Source organism: Erinaceus europaeus, unplaced genomic scaffold, assembly GCF_950295315.1.
Source record: "Erinaceus europaeus unplaced genomic scaffold, mEriEur2.1 scaffold_410, whole genome shotgun sequence".
Classification (NCBI taxonomy): Eukaryota; Metazoa; Chordata; class Mammalia; order Eulipotyphla; family Erinaceidae; genus Erinaceus; species Erinaceus europaeus.
In genome coordinates, this window is record NW_026648120.1 from 1 (window position 1) to 19,277 (window position 19,277).

Genomic DNA, 19,277 nt, shown 5'->3' on the forward strand with positions numbered 1-19,277 from the left:
ACCCAAAAATAAATATAGTGTTATTGCTCTGCAGGGCATAGAGGCAGTGCTCTCCCTCCCCGAGGAGGCTGGGTGGGAGCTGGTGGGGGTAGGGGGGCCCTGGCCACCCCAGGGGTCCAGGGGCTGGAGCCTGCTGGGAGTTATTGCTTCAAGGGGGGCGGTAATGCCCAATGCAAGTGAGGAGAGGAGCGAGGGGGGCCTTTGCTCTCCAAACCCCCCTCTGCTCTGGAGGGGGGGGCGGAATAAGCAGCAGCAAAAGCATCGCCCACTGGGAGACGACGGCCTCCACTCCCTTCCCTCCCTGAGATCAGGCTTCAGCCCCTCTGCCCCAGCTCTGCCCCGTGTGTCCCCTGCAGCCCCCTATGGCTTCCGCAAGGCCCCCTACACTCTTGGGGGGCATGTTATGGCTTGCAAGGGGCAGCACTGTGCCCAGAACCTGGGCACACACATTCCCAGCTTCCAACACCCCCTGGAGGAGAGGGGGAGGGGAGGGCATAGGGCCCACTCCCAGGAATTGATGGTGTTGGGTCCCGGCCCTGACAGCAGGCTGTGGCACTGCCCAGGCCCCAGCTCTGCCCTGTCAGGGCTGACCCTCATGCTGGGCGGGACCTGCCAGCACCCCCACCCGTGCCCACCCCTTGTCTCAGTCCATCATGGCCTCAAGCATCTCCAAGAAGAGCTTGTGCATGGGCACCTTGCCCTCCAGCTTCACCCCGTAGAAATGGGCCAGCACTTTGCCCGCCGTCTGGCGGAGGAGCGGCAGCGTGAGCAGCAGCCTGCCCGCCCGCCGCCGCTCCGCGCCGCCGCCGGGGCCTGCCCGGCCCGCCTCGTACTCCAGCAGGGCCTCGTGCAGAGCTTCCCGCAGCTGCTCTACCGCCTCGGCGTCTTCGATGTGCACCGAGTCTGCAAGGAGAGGGCGAGAGCCACTGAGGGCCACCTTGGGGAGGACAGAGCCCTGGCTGGATGTGGCCTGAGGAGGAGCCAGTCTGCTGGTGAGCCGGGCAAGAGGGCCAGCAGCCCCTGCTGCTGCCATGAGCCTGTCACCTCTCGTCCCCACCGCCCCCTTTCACTCGAGCACAGCCCCGGGGTTCCGAATCCCACACACACCCCTCCCTGAGACTTGGGTGCCCGAGTGGACTCTCACCTGGGCCGTCAACGGGGCTGCCGCCCCGACCCACCTGAGTTGGCCAGGGCCAAGGCCTTCAGCAGCACGTACTCCTCCCGCTCCAGTCTCAGCGCCTGCAGCCGCCGCACCAGCTGCAGCAGGGCGGCCCCCAGCTCCCCCAGGCCGGCTGCCCGAGCTCCCTCTTCGTCCAGGACCAGATCCTCCGCGAAGGCCAGCTCGTCCTGCAGCGGTAAGGAGCGCTGTGCCACACCCAGCACCAGCACCTCCATCCACACGCTCTGCAGCACGGACATCTGGTCTGACAGCGACAGGGACGAGAAGCCTGCGAGGTGGGGAAGTCCAGGCTCAGCAGGTGCCCCAGTGGTGGCCAGTCCCAGCCCCAGCCCCCCACTCCCGGACACCCTCAAGCCGCCCCTTACCTGGGATGCTCTTGGCCCAGCTGATGGTGACCACAATCTCTCGGTCAAACAGGTCACAGAGGGTGGCCACGGCGGGGAGGTGGTTGTCGGGGCCGGCAGGGTCAGGCATGGCATACAGCTTCTCTGGCTCCACCACCAGCAGGTGGGACACCAGCGCATTCACTGGGGCGGCTGTAGTGACAGTGAGCAGGACATGAACTCATCGGGCTCTTATTTACTTAGCAGCCAGGGAACCAGAGCGCCACTCTGGCGCATACGGTGACAGGGCTCGAACTCGAACTCGCGGCCTCGTGCCTGAGCGTTCAATGTGCCACTTCCTGGGGCTGCCACGTACTGGCTCCCACCCTAGATGCACTACTTGGATTCTGGGGCAGAGATGGTTTAGTTTGACTGTTAATCAAACCCGGGGTCTTGTGTGTTGCTTTAGCACAGAGCCACCTCCCCAGCCCAGTTTTTTGTTTGTTTGTTTGTTTTTTGTGGCGTCAGGCTGCCTGCAGGGTGATACTTCACTGCTCCCCAGGCCGACCCTTCTGCTCAGAGAAAGGAAGCCACCTCACCCACCCTAGAGCTTCCCCTGGTGCTGTGGCACTCCCACTCGGATCATGCAGGAAGGGAGGACGAGGGTTGCCCAGTGAGGTGGCTCTCGGGTCCCTAGTCCAACTGTTTATTATATTTTTACAGTGCAAAGAGCACACAGCACCATCCCACCATGCGTGAAGTTCTCCTTTTGTCTCTGCTGCTCTGGGACCAAACCCAGGACCACACACCCGTAAGGCATCTGCTCTGACACTGAGCCACCTCTTCAGGCCCAATATTTTGCAAAGGCTTCTGGGAAATGAGCATACAGACAGGAGAAAGCAGGGTCCTCCCCTGACCCCAACCCAAGAGCTCTCAGGGCCCACAGTGCTCTCACCCGTTTTCCGAGGGCCTCCAGCCACGGCCAGGGGTCCGGCGGGGAAAGGTCCCGGGAAGGGCAGTGGGTCCACCTCTGGTCGCCGCTTGTATTTCTGCCGCCCGCCTCGGACGCGGTCCAGACGCACCCCTGGAGAGGCAGCACCGGCCTGGGTCTGTGGGAGCCGCCCGCCCGACCCCTTCCACCCCGCCTTGCCACACCTTCCCGCCTTGCCCCGCACCCCCGGCCCTGCCCCGCGCTCACCCTCCTTGAGCATGCCCACCCGCAGGCACTTGGTGAAGCGGCAGGCCTGGCAGGCCTTGCGTCTCCGCTTGGTGATCTCACACTCATTGGAGGCCGGACAGCTGTACTCGATGCTCCCTGCCAGGAAGAGGCAGGGCTCCAGTGGCGGCCTCCCAGGGCCCGCAGGGGGACCCAGGGGCCAGGACAGCCCTGCCTCGCCGGACCTCTCGTGGGTCTGGGGAGAGGAGAGCTGTGAGCGGGCAGGGCAGCCCAGGCCCTGGGGGATGGTCACGACCAGGAGACTTGGGACTGCTCATGTCTGGGCTACACAGCACTCCCACCACAGGCCACGGGGCCTCCACAGGGCAACATGCAGAGGCACTCCGGGGACTGGGGAGACAACGTCAAGGTTATGCAGAGACTTTCACACCCGAGGCTCTGGGGCCCCAGGTTCAATCCCTGGCGTAATCATAAACCTGAACTGAACTGTGCTCTGCTTAAGTAATAATAATAGGGCTGAGGAGACAGCATAATGGCTATGCAGAGAGACTTTCATACCTGAGACTCTGGGGCCCCAGGTTCAATCCCTGGCACCACCATAAGCCAGAAGTGAGCTGGTTAAATAAGTAAATACTAAAAAGTAATAATAAACGTGTACCATCACTGATTACATTCTTCTCAAAACTCACACTACTCTTCTTTGCTCCTGTTCTTACAGAGTATTTTGATTCCACATACTGAGTAAGAGGGAGACGCCAAAGACCACACCCCTCCACCACCCATGGCCCTCCCTGCCGCCGTCCAGGCTGCTCCTGTATTTAAACCCAAGGCCTCACGCACAGTAAAGTGAGCCATCTCCAGACCCCTTTCTGCTAGGAAAAATGCTGCGCTTCTACTTAATTTATTATTGGGCGGAGACAGAAACTGAGAGAGGTGTGCGAGATGGACAGAGACTCTCACCTGCAGCCCTGCTTCACCACTCGTGAAGCTTTCCCCCTGCAGGTGGGGACCAGGGCCTTGAACCCGGGTCCTGAGTACGGTACGTGCTGTGAGCGCTTACCCAGGGCGCCACCACCTGGCCCCTGGGCTCCTATTTTCTCGCCTACTTTCTGCATTCTGTGCACCCCCCACTCCCCACCCCAATTCCTTTGACCAAGACCCTCTTGGCTAACCCTGGTCCTTCTCTAGCCTCCAAGGCTGTCTGGCTGCTCACGCAGAAACCTAAGACACCTCTCTGCTCCCCTCTCCCAGTCCAGGGTAGCAACAAGTCCCGGTGGGCTCTGCCTAGAATGTTGAGGGCAGACCCCTCGTCGCTGACAACTGCCCGCCTCTCGAGCCCCAGCTCCTCAGGGGTCTCTGGCTATCCCCAACCCCTTCAGTGGTTCCCAGCACAGCACCAGAAGGGGTTGCCAAGGCTGCATCAGACACCAGCCAGCTGCTAGGTGCAGCCAGGCAGAAGCCTGAGGTGCAGCAAGGGTGGAGCTCAGCTCAGGGTGGATCACGTGCTTTGCCTGTAAGAGGCCCTAAGTTTGACGCCTGCCACAGGGGCCAGGTAGAGGCGCCTGATCCCCTGCACCACGCGAGAGACCCAAGGGCGGCACCAAGGGGAATGCTCTGGGTGGTGGAGCTGTGCGTTAGCGTCTCTCCTCTCTTTTTCGAAATATACAAGGCGAGGGGGATAAAAAACTGGGCCAGAGAGGTCACTTGGCTTCATCATGCCTGCATGAGGCCTCAGCTCAATCCTAGCACACACCACATTAAAAAAAGGTCTTTTTAGGGAGTTGGGCGGTAGTGCAGAGGGTTAAGCGCACGTGGTACGAAGCACAAGGACCGGCATAAGGATCCCAGTTCAAGACCCCGGCTCCCCACCTGCCGGGGAGTCCATTCACAGGTAGTGAAGCGGGTCTGCAGGTGTCTTTCTGTCCTCCTCTGTCTTCCCCTCCTCTCTCCATTTCTCTCTGTCCTATCTAACGACGACATCAACAACAACTACAACAATAAAAAAAAAGGGCAACAAAAGGGGGGAAAAAAAAAAATATATATATATATATATATAGTCTTTTGGGTGACTTGCCCTCTCAGAGAAGCCAATGCAGTCTGCACCCCTGCCACTGGCCACCTTCCCGACACCTGGGGCACCTCAGGCTCTCTCAGACAGGAGCCTGCTTCTGAACACGTTGCCCCTTGCCCGCCCCCCCTCAGTTCTCTGCTAGGTGCCACCAGGGAGGCGTGCCCTGGCCACCCAGCAGCAGTGCCAACGTCCCCAGCTGACATCTCTGGGACACCTGTCTCCCCCTAGCTTGTCACCAGAGGAACCTTGTGCACATGCATCTGCTCACCCACTTTATGCTCAGTCTCCCCACTTTCAGATCAGCACCGTGGGGTCAGAACTGCCCTCAGCACTCGGGCCAGGGCCCAGCATTCACAGGGACACAGACAACAACCAACCTGCTGGGTGCACAACAGCTCCCAGCCTCAGGGAACCACAGGCTAACAGGCCCTCAGTGGGGTCTCCTCAGCATGCTTCCTCCCACCACCCCCCCTAAGGCTACTGCACTCAGCAAGGCACCTCCTCCAGGAAGCCCTCCAGAGCCCAAGAACCACCAGATCCCTGGGCAGAGGCCCTGCTCCTCTCAGCCTAGCCCCCAAGACAGAACAACCGTGTTGCGTTAGTGGTTTTCTCTCCCCCTTCTGCTAGCTCGGGAGGGGCCCTCTTGCCTTAGTCCCTGCTGTGTCCCCACACCCACGGCCATTGTCAGGGCATCAAAGTTTTGTGCAGGCCATGGAGGCTGCCTGGGGCCTGCACTCACACCGATAACCCCCTCGAGTCCTGTCTCCTCATCTGTGAACCTGGAGGTACTGTCCTCCTTATTAAGTGGGTGAAGGCACTGCAGCGAGCAGTGAGGGCAAAGCCTCTGCCATGGCCCAGAGCACCAGCTCTCCACATTGTGCCTGGCTCCAGTGCCCCCTAAACACCCCCCCATAACTGTCCCAGTGAAGGAAGGGCCCCAGGGTGGCAGAAGACCCCCCCCCAGCCTAAACCTCCTGGTCTCCAGAGCCACCCACAGCCTGGGCCAGAAGCTGCGGGAAGGCCACACTTAGCCACGAGACCTGGGTCCAAAATCCAGTTTGAGTAACAAGCAGAGGCCGTGTTCCGGAGTCTCAGAGATCGACTCTGGACCGAAAGCGACCCAAGTTCAAATCAGCCTGTGCTCAGCCCCCTGGGTCTCTGTGGTGATGACAGTGCCGGCATGCTGGGGGCGGAGGTGGGGGGCGTGCGACCGAGGGCCTGGAAGGCACAGGACCCCAAGAAATGTTCGCCCAAATCACACCCCAAGTACCCACCACCAGCTGCCAAGCTCAGATTCTCAGACGCCTTACTGAGTGCTCTCGGCAAAGGGGTCTCCTCCTCATTCTTTATTTTGTTTTGTTTCTTTGATGCTGGAGCTTGAACTCAGGGCCTCACGTATACAAAGCATGTCTTCCACACTGCACAGGCCAACTGCCAATAGTCCTTTTGTTTTAGCATTACCATTTTATTTTTTTCAGATTTACTAGATGATAGAATTCACTGGCTAGAGTGTATGCCTTGCCAGCAGGACTGACAAACACTGGGTCTGTGTGAGGCCCCACTACATGAAACACATACACGATTCCTAATGTCTTAGGCCCCACCACATGAAATACATATATGATTCCACTACATGAAATATGTATATATACGGTTCCTAATGTATTTATTAGTGAGAAACCAGAGCTCCTTCTGGCATATGTGGTGCTGGGAATCAAACTGGGGACTTGGGCACACAAGCCCTGTGCTCCACCAATGAGGCAGGTGCTGAAGTAGGCCGCAGCCCCTCTCCCCGTTCATCAAAGCTTGCCTAGGCTTTTGGGGGGGGGGTGTTCCCTGAGGGCGGAAGCTCAGCATTGGCCTGGAGCCCAGGAGCCCAGGAGTCCAGAAGCCCAGAAGCCCAGGAGCCCAGGAGTCCAGAAGCCCAGAAGCCCAGGAGCCCAGGAGTCCAGAAGCCCAGAAGCCCAGGAGCCCAGGAGTCCAGAAGCCCAGAAGCCCAGGAGCCCAGAAGCCCAGGAGCCCAGGAGCCCAGGAGTCCAGAAGCCCAGGAGCCCAGGAGTCCAGAAGCCCAGGAGCCCAGGAGCCCAGGAGTCCAGAAGCCCAGGAGCCCAGGAGTCCAGAAGCCCAGGAGCCCAGGAGCCCAGGAGTCCAGAAGCCCAGGAGCCCAGGAGTCCAGAAGCCCAGGAGCCCAGGAGTCCAGAAGCCCAGGAGCCCAGGAGTCCAGAAGCCCAGGAGCCCAGGAGTCCAGAAGCCCAGGAGCCCAGGAGCCCAGGAGCCCAGGAGTCCAGAAGCCCAGGAGCCCAGGAGTCCAGAAGCCCAGGAGCCCAGGAGTCCAGAAGCCCAGGAGCCCAGGAGCCCAGGAGTCCAGAAGCCCAGGAGCCCAGGAGCCCAGGAGTCCAGAAGCCCAGAAGCCCAGGAGCCCAGGAGCCCAGGAGCCCAGAAGCCCAGGAGCCCAGGAGCGAGAACCCATCGTAGGAATGTGGGCAGAGGCTACCTGGAGTTTTTTCCAAGCCACAGTGCACGATGTCAGGCCTAAAGTATCCAGAAGGCTCAGAGGCACCCCAGTCCTTGTTCACAGCCCACATGAACCCCCTGGACACGTCCTGGTGACTTGATAGAGCTTTCAGGGAAAAGTGGCATTGCTGGGGCACAGGGGGATATGCAAAGGCTGGCAAGCGGTACCAGGGCCTCTGAGGGGGCCAGGCTACCCAGCAGTGTGCCCATGGGGCAGTGCCAAGCGTAGAGAGCAGAGGGCAGGGGCACGGACAGCAACGGACGGGGGCTCACCCTGGATGGTCCTCTTGAAGAAAGCCTTGCAGGCCTCGCAGGAGGCCACGCCGTAGTGGTAGCCGGAGGCCACGTCCCCGCAGACCAGGCACAGACGCTTGGGCAGGGAGCTGAGCACGAGCTTCCCCCCGCCCTGCTCCCCGGGCCCAGCCCCCTCCCCGTCCTCCTCCTCCTTGTGGCCAGGGTGGCAACGGCTGGGAGCTGGGCCGGGGGCCAGGGCCACCGAGGGCTCGGTCTCGGTCTCCGAGGACCCCTTGGGGCTGTCGGGGCTGGCAGGCTCCGCCTTGATGTAGAGCGGCTCGATGCCCACCACCTGGCTGGACATGGCGCTGGTCACCTGTGGGAAGACACCCGTCAGGCCCTGGGCTTGTCCAGCGCCAGGTCTGGGGCCAGGCTCCCCACCTAGCACAGGAGAGGGCAGGGGGCCAGAGTCCAAGGAGGTGCAGCCCAGTGAAAAGGGGCCCCAGCTGTTGCCATGGGAACAGAGTTACCAGGGGCAATAAGTGAACACAGGTCCCCTACCTGGGAACTGGGGGGGAGGCCTGGAAACCCCCAATTTGCACTCTGGAGCGGAATGGCGGGTCACCTTTGCCCCTAGGTGATCTCCAACTCCCTCTGCCTCCCCCAGCCATAGGGGGAGACCTCTCTAGTGCCTCTGATGTTGGGGATGTCCATTGACGAGAGGGGACACTGAGGCACACTGGCCCAGGGCAGGTGGTGTGCACGCGCGTGTGTTCTCATCCCAGCTCTCACTCCCACTCCTATCCATCTTTCCACGTTTCCCCGTGTCCATCCCAGAAACAAGTCCTCCTCCAGGCCTCTGGTCACCCCCCCACACACACACACACACACACACACACACACTCAGGCGCTCAGGGAATCCGAACCCCTGGCACCTGCCACACGCCCCATGGCGGGCACACTGCAGGCTGGGCTCCACCTCCTGGCACCCCCAGCCATTCCCTCCGACAGACACCCAGCTGCCCCGAGCCCCCACCTGCGAGGCGCCCCGCCCCCCCGCACCTGCACACACCTCCGGGAAGTTCCCGAAAGTTGCCGCCTCCCCTCCCCTCCTCCCCCGCCCGAGCCCTCCACCAGGTTATCAGGAAGTAAAGGGGAGCGCCGGGCAGGAGGAAGTTCTCCCCCGCCGGTGCGGTGACCTTTGACCCAGAGAAGAGGGCGGCGGAGCCCCGGCGAGCGCCCCCACGTGGCTTCCGCGCCCCTTCCCCGACGGGGAGACCCCCCCCCCAGCTGACACCCCGCTCGGCCCCCGCCCTCGGACGAGCTCCGGCCACGGGGTCGAACCCAGCCTGGGGCTGGAGCCGAGGCCCAGGTCGATCTGCCGCCTGAGCGCCGCCGTCCGAGCCCGGCCGGCCGGAGCGCCGAGCCCCGGGAGCCGCCCCCGCGCCTCGGGCCCCGTGGCCGCCCGCCCTCCCGGAGCCGCCCCGCCCGGAGCCGCCCCGCGCCGCCCGCACATGGCCCCGCGCAGCCCGCCCCCCGCCCGCGGCTCCCCGGCCCCGGACCTGGGGCTCCGGCGGGGCGGGCGGGCGGGCATGGGGGCCGGGCGGCCCGGAGCGCCGGGTGAGCCGGGGCCGCCTCCTCGGGCCGGGCCGCCGCGCCGCGTCCCCTCACTTGGCGGCGCCGCCGGCGGCTTGTAGGACACAAAAGGACATCGCGGCCGCTTCCTACTCCGCTTCCTCCAGCTGACAGCGGGGGCGGGGCCGGCCGTGCGCATGCAAAGCAGGGGGCGGGGCCGGCGCCCTATGCTAATCAGGTCGGGGGCGGGCAGCGCCCGCGCGCGGGGAGCCGGAGGGGCGGGGCCAGTGTCCTATGCTAATCCGGTTGGGGCGGGAAGCGCCTGCGTGCGAGGAGCCGAAGGGGCGGGGCCGACCCAGCCCGCCCGCGAGTCTCCGCTGCAGCCGCAAGCCGGAGGACACCACCCCCCGAGGGGGCGTGGCCAGAGGAGACGCGGACTGGCCGGGAGCGCTCTGACGTAGAGGAGGAGGTGGGCGCGCCGCGCGATCGTTCATTGGATGAAGCGAGGGGGCGGGGCCTCTTCGCACATATGCAAATGAAGCTGGGCTGTCTCTCTGCATATGCATGAGGGCGGGGCCAGGCTCCTAAACGAGAAGGCGCGGCCTCTTTCCCTGCCCCCCCCCCATCCCTAGGGACCACCATCGGGACCTAGGGCTATAGACCCTACCTCCCCACGAGTCTGCCGAGCCCAAGGTGGAATAAACCTAAAACATTCAGGAAGTCCTGGATTTCCAGCTCCGGGAAGGCAGAACCCGCTGGGAGCCGACCGAGAAGGCTCAAGGTCACCGCGGTGACCGAGTGAAGGTCACGGGGAAAGGCGGGGCCACGTGCGTCCGCCTCACGCCGGCAGCCACGCACTGACTCACCCACCAGGCTTACATTTTTATTTCTCTGGGCTGCCATTCCACGTGTGCGGGTCGGGGCATGGGTCTGGGGACGGGGACGGGGACGGGGACGGGGACGGGGCCGGGCCGGGCAGGGCCGGGCCCCGAGGCGGTGCTCCCGCTCACTTCGCCAGGGCGCGGAGTTTCCTGGTGCGGCGCCTGCGGAGCTCCTGGATGTGCCGCTCGAGCTCCAAGGTCAGGAAGTGGTTTGGGCCGATCCCCTTCTTGTAGCCTGGAGGGCAGAGCTCCGTTCAGGCCGGTGGGCGGGGACCTGGCCTTACTAGCAGCCTGTGCTTGGGCGTCACTGGGGTCCCTGGGGACTTGGGGTGGCGGGAGCACTGGGTGCTGGGTACTCAGATCTCTGTTAGTTGGAAGGACTTTGGTTGTCCAAGGTGCTGATCCCCGCAACTTGGAAGAAGCACCTTCTGGACGAACCTTTTGGAGCTACACCCACACACACATCATAAACAAGACAAACCAAAGGCCCGGATGGTGGCACACCTGGTTAAGCACACACATTACAGTGCTCAAGGACCAGGGTTCAAACCCCAGGCCCAACGGCAGGAGGGAAACTTCTCGGCGATGAAGTGGTGCTGCAGGTGTCTCTCTGCCTCTGTCCCTATCTTCCCCCTTCCCTCTGGATTTCTCTCTATATATATCCAGTCAGTAATTAATTTAAAAAATAAACAAGGGGATCGGGCGGCAACGCAGCGAGTTAAGCGCAGGTGTCGCAAAGCACAAGGACCCGCGTAAGGATCCCGGTTCGAGCCCCCGGCTCCCCACCTGCAGGGGAGTCGCTTCCCAGGCGGTGAAGCAGGTCTGCAGGTGTCTGTCTTTCTCTCCCCCTCTCTGCCTTCCCCTCCTCTCTCCATTTCTCTCTGTCCTATCCAACAACGACGCCATCAAGAACAACAATAATAATAACTACAACAACAATAAAAAACAAGAAGGGCAACAAAAGGGAAAGTAAATAAATAAATATAAAAATAAACAAACAAAACATACCAGGGAATGTTTACCCAAATAACCGGTCCAAAGGTTTGCCACTTACCACAAAGGCTGTTAACCCCAGTGGGCAGGGAGAAATATAGCTTCCGAAGACCACATCAGCTAGAGAGGGGTGTTCAGTAGGAATCACCCCGTGCTCCAGCCCCACTGATTTCCCTATGCCAAGACGCCCCACTCTACCTGTCACGCCCCCTCCAGTAATGCCTGGCGAGTGCTGAGGGAATCTGACAAGGCAGAGAGACTGATAGGTCCAAGTCCTGCAACCCTCGCTCCCTCTCCAGGTCTCTTGGGGGGACAGGGAGAGGGAGCACCCCAGAAAACCCCCAGGGTATCTTGCGGGGGGCTGGGGGAGGAGCTTACTCTTGAGGGCTTTGGTGAGGATCTCCAGAACTTCACTCTCCATGAGTTCCCCCAGAGGCAGTGGCAGCTGGAAACACACGTGTGTGAGGGGTCCCACTGCCCACTGGTGTTGCGTCCCACTTGCTGCCCCCAGACCCACCTGCCTGCCCCCCACCCCCACAGAGCACCCCGCCCAGCCCACCCCGGTCCCCTGGCACTGCCGACCCTGTTCAGCTGCTCCACCCAGTAGGCTTGATGGGGAGCATGCTTGGAGAAGCTGATCGAGGACAATGAGGAAGATATATCTGGAAGGAGAGAAAAGAGAACTCAGGTCAGTTGCAGGCTGCAGGGCCACCTGAGTGAAAAAGACAGCCCACGACAGTTGGCTACAGTTCTGGGCTGACTGTGCTCAGCCTCCAGCTCCCCATCTGTAACACGGGGTGATAACTATAGCTCCTTCTAGAAGTGTGACATTTTCAAGTGACGGTGCAGGGCCTGAGAGGCGGCTCAATGGCTAGAGGACATGAAGTCATCTTGTGTAGTCACAAGAGCTCAAAGCAACAGGTGGAATGCTAGGGTGGGTTAGGCAGTGCTTTGGTCTCTAACTCCCACAAATATAAACTGGGGGGGAGGGGTAGATAGCATAATGGTTCTGCAAAGTGACTCTCATGCCTGAGGCTCCGAAGCTTCAGGTTCAATCCCCTGCACTACCTTAAGCCAGAGCTGGGCAGTGCTCTGGTTAAAAAGAGATATAGGGGGGAGTCAGGTTGTAGCTCAGCGGATTAAGTGCACATGATGCAAAGCACAAGGACCAGTATAAGGATCCTGGTTCAAGCCCCCGGCTGCCCACCTGCAGGGGAGTCACTTCACAAGCGGTGAAGCAGGTCTGCAGGTGTCTGTCTTTCTCTCCCCCTCTCTGTCTCCCCCTTCTCCATTTCTCTCTGTCCTATCCAAAAACAATGACATCAATAACAACAACAATAATAACTACAACAATAAAAACAAGGGCAACAAAAAGGGAAAATGAATAAATAAATATTTTTAAAAATCAAAACAAAAAGTGATAGGGGCAAGGACCCAGGGTTTTTGTTGTTGATGTTTTTTGCCTCCAGGGTTGTTGCCGGGGCTTGGTGCCTGCACTACGAATCCACTGCTCCTGGAGGCCATTTTTTCCCTTTTGTTGCTGTTGTTGTTTATCGGTGTTGTTGTTACTATTATTGTTGTCGTCCTTGTTGGATAGGACAGAGATAAACTGAGAGAGGAGGGGAGAGAAAGCTAGACACCTGCAGACCTGCTCACTGCCTGTGAAGCAACTCCCCTGCAGGTGGGGAGCCGGGGGCTCGAATTGGGATCCTTATGCCGGTCCTTGCTTTGTGCCACGTGCGCTTTACCTGCTGCACTACCGCCTGGCCCCCAAAGACCCAGGTCTAAGCCCTTGGTCCCCTCCTGCAGGGGAAAAGTTGTACAAGTGGTGAACCAAGGCTGCGGGGGTGTCTGTCTCTTTCCATCTCTATCTTCCCCTCCCCCCTCAGTTTTTCTCTACCTCTACCCAATAATAAATAAATGAGCAGGGACTGGGTGGTGGCGCACCTGGTTGAGCACACAGTGAGCAAGGACCCAGGTTCAAGCCCCTAGTCCCCACCTGCAGGGGGAAAGCTTCACAAGTGGTGAAGCAGTCTCTCACCCTCTCTAACTCCTTTTCTCTGGATATCTGGCTGCCTCTTATCAAATAAAATCTAAAAACTAATAAATAGACTTGACTCTGAGCTGCCACCCTGTTTTTTTGATCGCCACTGCCTTTTTTGCAGTGACTGGTGCTAGCTTACAGACAGCTCCGAGGTGGAGCAGGTCCTTGGGGCTCTGCAGTTACAGAACTCAGTGCCTGAGGTCTCTTGTCTGCATGGGAACTCAAGTGCAGGGAGATAAGTGTGCTCAACCTGGGGATCCCTTTACAAGAGGGAGAAAAAGAAAGAAAGAGAGGAAGGAAGAAAGGAAAGAGATGCCAATAAATAGATAAGTTGGTGAGTCTGGTGGTAGCGCAGCGAGCTAAGCGCACATGGCCCAAATTGCACGGACCGGCATAAGGATCCCGGTTCGAGCCTCTGGCTCCTCACCTGCAGAGAAGTCGCTTCACAGGCGGTGAAGCAGGTCTGCAGGTGTCTGTCTTTCTCTCCCCCTCTCTGTCTTCCCCTCCTCTCTCCATTTCTCTCTGTTCTAGCTAACAATGACGACATCAATAACATCAACAACAATAAACTAAAAAAAAAAAGGCTGATCCAGGAGGTCCCGAGTTCAACCCCTCCCAGCACATGTACTGGTGTGATGTCTGTTTCTTTCTCTCTCTCCTCCTATCATTCTTATTAATAAATAAAATGAAAGAAAAAAAAACAAGGAAACAAAAGTGAAAGTAAATAAATATTCAAAATATTTTTTAAATTAGGAAAAATAAGTAAATAAATAAAGTCCAGTAGGGCTGGGGAGACAGAATTGTAATACTGCTCCAGAGTTTCATGCCTGAGGCCCAGAGGTCCCAGGTTCTAGCCTCAGCACCACCATAATCCAGAGCTGAGCAGGGCTCTAATCTCTCTTTTATTCAAATAAATAAATCTTGGGTCCAGACAGTGGCACATCTGGTTAAGCTCACATAGTACTATGTGCAAGGACCTGGGTTCAAGTCCCCGCTCCTTCCCTGCAGGGGGGAACACTTATGAGTAGTGAAGCAGGTCTGCAAGTCTCTAACTCTTTTTTAATTTTTAAAAATTATCTTTATTTATATTTTGGGTAGAGACAACCAGAAATCAAGAGGGGGGAGTCGAGCCAGTAGCGCAGCGGGTTAAGAGCATGTGGCGCAAGACACAAGGACCGACATGAGGATCCCGGTTCGAGCCCCCAGCTCCCCACCTGCAGGGGAGTCACTTCACAGGCGGTGAAGCAGGTCTGCAGGTGTCTGTCTTTCTCTCCCCCTCTCTGTCTTCCCCTCCTCTCTCCATTTCTCTCTGTCCTATCCAACAATGATGACATCAACAATAATAACTACAACAATAAAAACAAGGGCAACAGAAAGGAAATAAATATTCTTTAAATATTAAAAAAAAAGAAATTGAGAGGGAAGGGGGAGATAATAGAGGGAGAGAGACAGACACCTGCAGCCCTGCTTCACCACTTGCAAAGCTTTTTCCCTGCAGGTGGGGACTGGGGGCTTAAACCCAGGTCCTTGTGCTCTGTAATATGTGCACTCAACCAGGTGTGCCACCACCTGACCCCTCCTTTATTAATTTTTGTTATTATTTTAATTTTACTTTATTTATTTTCTTTCTTTTTTTTTCATCAGAGCACTGCTCAGCTCTGGCTTATGGTGTAGGGGATTAAACCTGGGACTTTGGAGCCTCAGGCATAAGAGTCTGTTCGCATAACCATTATGCTATCTACCCCTGCCAATTTTTTTTCTTTTCAACAGAGCACCACCCAGCTCTGGCTTATGGTGGTGCATGGGATTGAACCTGAGACTTTGGAGCCTCAGGCTCCAAATAAGAGTCTCTCTGCATAACCATTATGCTGTCTCCCTCACCTTCTCTCTCTCCCCCTCCCCCTCAATTTCTCTCTGTCCTATCAAATAAAATAGAAAAATGGTAAAAATAAATTATCTTTATTTGTAAAAAAGAAATTTAAATAGAGGGGAGCCAGGTGGTGGCATACCTGGTTAAGCACAAGTGGTGAAGCAAGGCTGCAGGTGTCTCTCTGTCTCTCTTCCCCTCCCCTCTCGATTTATGGCTGTCTCTATCAAATAAAGGTAATTTAAAAAAAAGAGAAATGTAAAGAGTGGCCAGATGGTGATGTGCCTGTTTGGAAGCACATGTTACCATGCACAGGGACCAAAGTTCCAGCCCCCAGTCCTCACCTGCAGAGGGAAAGCTTCACAAGTGGTGAATGAGAAATGCATTTGTCCACTGTCTCTATTCCTCACTGTCTCCGCCCATCCCTCTAGATTGCTCTCTCTAGCTGATAAGTAAGCAGGGGAGAGAGCAGAATGGTTATGCAAAAGATTGTATGTTTTAATATTTGTTCATTTTGGATAAAGATGGAGAAATTGAGAGGGGGGGAGAGAGAGGGAGAGAGAGAGAGAGACACCTGCAAGTGTTTCACCACTTACGAAGCTTTCCACCTGCAGGTGGGGACTAGAGATTTGAACCTGGGTCCCTGAGCACTGTAATGTGTGTGCTCAGCAAGGTGTACCTTTGCACAGCACCCAGGTTAAACCCCGATTTGGGGAAACTTCAGCACCACAGTCTCTCTCTCTCTCTCTCTCTGAGTAGAGACACAGAAATTGAGAGGGGAGAGGGAGATAGAAAGGAGAGAGACACTGTAATTTGTGTGTTTAACCAGGTGCAACACGTTAAATGTACCAGACTGATGTCTGGTTCTTTCTCTCTCTTCTCCTATCTTTCTCATTAATAAATAAGTAAAATCTTTAAAAATAAATAAATAAATAGAAGCTGAGTGGTGGCGCTTGGTTGAGCACGTATGTTACAAGGCACAATGACCTGGGTTTGAGCCCCCAGCTCCCACCTGCAGGGGGGTCATTTTCTGAATGGTGAAGCAGAGCTGTAGGTCTCTCTATCTCTCTCTCTCTTTCTTTCTTCCTTTCTTTCTTTCTTTCTTTCTTTCTTTCTTTCTTTCTTTCTTTCTTTCTTTCTTTCTTTCTTTCTTTCTTTCTTTCTTTCTTTCTTTCTTTCTTTCTTTCTTTCTTTCTTTCACCAGAGCACCACCTGGCCCTCTCTGTCTTGATCTGAAAAAGCACTCAGGATGTGACCGTTATTATGCGGTGACCCGGCTCCCGCTGGCTGGTGAACCAAACCTCAAACTATAGATAGTGGAGCCAGCGACTGACTAGAGGAAAGACAGCCGGCCTGTAAGCCTAGGCAGATCCATCAGCAGGGAGCCGGGAGCCGGGGCATGAACTCTGGGATCCTCGGGCTCTTTCCGCCCTCGCACCCACCGGGCTTTACATGGCGCCTCCGGTAGGGGGCGCTCCAAGACTGGTGGCTCTAAAGCGCGAAGGACCAAGGGGTCCCGCCAGGGAAACGTAGAAATTTGGGCCCCGGGAGCCTGGCGGTAGCTCAGCGGCTTAAGCGCACGTGGCGCAAAGCACAAGGACCGGTGTAAGGATCCTGGTTCGAGCCCTCTGCTCCCCACTTGTAGGGGAGTCGCTTCACAGGCGGTGAAGCAGGTCTGCAGGCGTCTGTCTTTCTCTCCCTGTCTGTCTCCCTCTCCTCTCTTCATTTCTCTCTGTCCTATCCAACAACGAAGACAGAAAACAATAATAACTACAACAATAAAACAACAAGGGCAACAAAAAGGGAATAAATAAATAAATATTAAAAAGAAAGAAAGAAAAAACTTGGTTCCTAAAGGGTAGGGGTAGATAGCATAATGGTTCTGCAATGAGACCCCAAAGTCCCAGGCATGATCCTCAGAACTGCCAAAGCTGAGCCGTGCTCCTGTCTCTCTCTGATTAACACACACACACACACACACACACACACACACACACACACACACGACAGTGTGCAAGGACCAGTGTTCAAGCCCCTGGTTCCTACTTTCAGGGGGAACATCTCACAAGTGGTGAAGTAGGGCTTCAGATGTCTATTTCCCTATCTCCCCCTCCTTTCTCAGTTTCTGTCTCTGTCAAATAAATAAATAAATAAAATTTTAAAAGACTCCTTTAGATGTGGTCTGGGAGGTGGCACAGTGGATAAAGCATTGGACTCTCAAGCATGAGGTCCTGAGTTCAATCCCCAGCAGCACATGTACCAGACTGATGTCTGGTTCTTTCTCTCTCTCTCTCTCTTCCTATCCCTCTTATTGATAAATAAATAAAATATTTTTTAAAAAAAGACTCCTTTAGAAAAATAAATAAGTAGTGGTCCAGGAGGTAGCTCAGTGGATAAAGCACTGGACTCTCAAGCATGAGGTCTCGAGTTCAATCCCCGGCAGCACACGTACCAGAGTGCTGTCTGGTTCTTTCTCTCTCTTCTCCTATCTTTCTCATAAATAAATAAATAAATAAATAAATAAAATCTTTTAAAAAATAAATAAGTAGAGGCCAGGTGGTGGCGCTTGGTTGAGCACGTATGTTACAAGGCACAATGACCTGGGTTTGAGCACCCAGCTCCCACCTGCAGGGGGGTCATTTTCTGAATGGTGAAGCAGAGCTGTAGGTCTCTCTCCTCTCTCTCTCTTTCTTTTTTTTTTCCTTTTTTTTTTTTTTTTTTTAACCAGAGCACTACTCAACTCTGGCTTATGGTGGTTCGGGGAGCGGGAGATTGAGCCTGGGCCTCAGGCACTGGAGTCTCTCCATAACCATTATGTATTGTATCTACCTCCTGTCTCTCTCCCTATATCCCCCTCCCCTCCATTATGTATCTACCTCCTTTCTCTCTCCCTATCTCCCCCTCCCCTCTGGATTTCTTGCTGTCCCTATCCAATTAATAAAAATATTCAATCCCCTGTACCTCCATAAGCCAGAGCTGAACAGTGCTCTGGTAAAATAATAATAATAATAATAATAATAATAATAATAATAATAATAATAAATTTTTTGACTTTTTTTTGCCTCCAGGGTTATCGCTGGGGCTCAGTGCCTGCACCACAAATCCACTGCTCCTGGAGGCTATTTCCCCCCCCCTTTTGTTGTCCTTGTTGTTTTATCATTGTTGTGGTTATTATTATTATTATTGATGTCATAGTTGTTGGATAGGACAGAGAGAAATGGAGAGAGGAGGGGAAGACAGAGAGGGGGAGAGAAAGACAGACACCTACAGACCTGCTTCACCGCCTGTGAAGCGACTCCCCTGCAGGTGGGGAGCCGGGGAAGTCAAACCGGGATCCTTATGCCGGTCCTTGCTCTTTGCACCACGTGCACTTAACCCACTCACTGCGCTACCGCCCGACTGGCAAACAAAATATATATATTTATTTATTCCCTTTTGTTACCCTTGTTTTATTGTTGTTATTGATGTCGTCGTTGTTGGATAGGGCAGAGAGAAATGGAGAGAGGAGGGGAAGACAGAGAGGGGGAGACATAGGCAGACACCTGCAAACCTGCTTCACCGCCGGCTCCCCTCGCAGGTAGGGAGCCGGGGGCTCGAACCGGGATCCTGACTCCAATCCTTGCGCTTTGCAGCCGCCCGCGCTTCACCCGCTACGCTACCTCCCGACTCCCAATAAATAAAACATTTTAGAAAGAACAGAAACTTGGGTCCCAGCCCCGGCCCCGGCCGCCCACGCCGACCGACCCTGACCCTGCTCCATCTTGGAGACCTTCTCCTGCCCCAGGTGGGAGCTCATGGAGCTGCCGCGCCGCAGCCGCAGCCGCAGGCGGAGCATCGTGCGCTCGTCCAGCTCGTCCACGTCGCTGTCCGAGAAGCTCTCGGGGTCCCTGAACTCCTCCCAGTCCACCTCCGAGTCGTGGCCCGCCTGGCTCTGGGTGTCGCTGGACGGGCCGGGCCTGTCCTGGTAGGCGGCCGGCACCCTGTCGGCCGGGTTCATCTGCGACAGCGAGGAGATGGTCCACAGGTTGCGGATGTCGGGGACGCTGGGCCCGCGCGGGGGGCGGCTGTCCTCATTCTGCGGGCATAGACGGGGCGGGGCTGGGCGCGGCTGGGGAGCGGGGCCGGGGGCCAGCTGGGGGGCACAGGGGGGCTGGCCGGCCCCGAGACCCACCCCGAGGCCAGGTGGTCCTAGGGTGAGTTGGGGGGCGGGGAGTGGGATGTCCCCCACAGGAGAGACTTCTTACTTCTGGAGGCTTTTCCGCCATGGCTCCGACCCTAACGGACCGAATCACCTTCCAGGCCTTGGGACGACTGTGCGGGGGCGGGGGGGGGGCGGTCACGCACCAGCAAGGGGGAGGTGCGGGGTCTCGTGCCGCGGGGCCCCGCGCCGCCCTGCCCACGGTTACGCAGAGCCCCCC

At 56.9% G+C, this 19,277-nt stretch overlaps 2 protein-coding genes across 3 annotated transcripts; both read right to left on the reverse strand.

Moving 5' to 3' along the window:
• Nucleotides 1-6: 6 nt before the first annotated feature.
• ESRRA (estrogen related receptor alpha) lies at nt 7-9,235 on the reverse strand. Of its 2 annotated transcripts, XM_060184756.1 has the most exons (7): nt 9,062-9,235; nt 7,539-7,875; nt 2,702-2,818; nt 2,459-2,587; nt 1,546-1,716; nt 1,179-1,448; nt 7-903 (listed from the first exon to the last, which is right to left on the reverse strand). In XM_060184756.1, the coding sequence occupies exons 2-7, from the start codon at nt 7,861-7,863 to the stop codon at nt 644-646; spliced, it is 1,272 nt and encodes a 423-aa protein (XP_060040739.1). In that variant the 5' UTR covers nt 7,864-7,875; nt 9,062-9,235; the 3' UTR covers nt 7-643. The 2 variants fall into 2 exon arrangements, with proteins under 2 accessions (XP_060040739.1, XP_060040740.1); XM_060184757.1 differs by lacking the exon at nt 9,062-9,235 and having other exon boundaries at nt 2,702-2,915; nt 7,539-7,870.
• Nucleotides 9,236-9,943: 708 nt separating this feature from the next.
• CATSPERZ (catsper channel auxiliary subunit zeta) lies at nt 9,944-19,207 on the reverse strand. The gene is made up of 5 exons (XM_060184748.1): nt 19,104-19,207; nt 18,610-18,934; nt 11,531-11,610; nt 11,327-11,393; nt 9,944-10,190 (listed from the first exon to the last, which is right to left on the reverse strand). The coding sequence occupies exons 1-5, from the start codon at nt 19,122-19,124 to the stop codon at nt 10,081-10,083; spliced, it is 603 nt and encodes a 200-aa protein (XP_060040731.1). The 5' UTR covers nt 19,125-19,207; the 3' UTR covers nt 9,944-10,080.
• Between the last annotated feature and the right edge of the window lie 70 nt (nt 19,208-19,277).

Coding starts and splice junctions, on each gene's coding strand:
- ESRRA (XM_060184756.1), bottom strand. CDS start 7,863: ATGTCCAGCCAGGTGGTGGGCATCGAGCCGCTCTACATCAAGGCGGAG. Junction 2,819..7,538: donor CTTCAAGAGGACCATCCAGG/GTGAGCCCCCGT, acceptor TCTTCCTGGCAG/GGAGCATCGAGTACAGCTGT. Junction 1,717..2,458: donor TGGAGGCCCTCGGAAAACGG/GTGAGAGCACTG, acceptor CTGTCACTACAG/CCGCCCCAGTGAATGCGCTG.
- CATSPERZ (XM_060184748.1), bottom strand. CDS start 19,124: ATGGCGGAAAAGCCTCCAGAA. Junction 18,935..19,103: donor TGGCGGAAAAGCCTCCAGAA/GTAAGAAGTCTC, acceptor CTATGCCCGCAG/AATGAGGACAGCCGCCCCCC. Junction 11,394..11,530: donor GGGTGGAGCAGCTGAACAGG/GTCGGCAGTGCC, acceptor GTGTGTTTCCAG/CTGCCACTGCCTCTGGGGGA.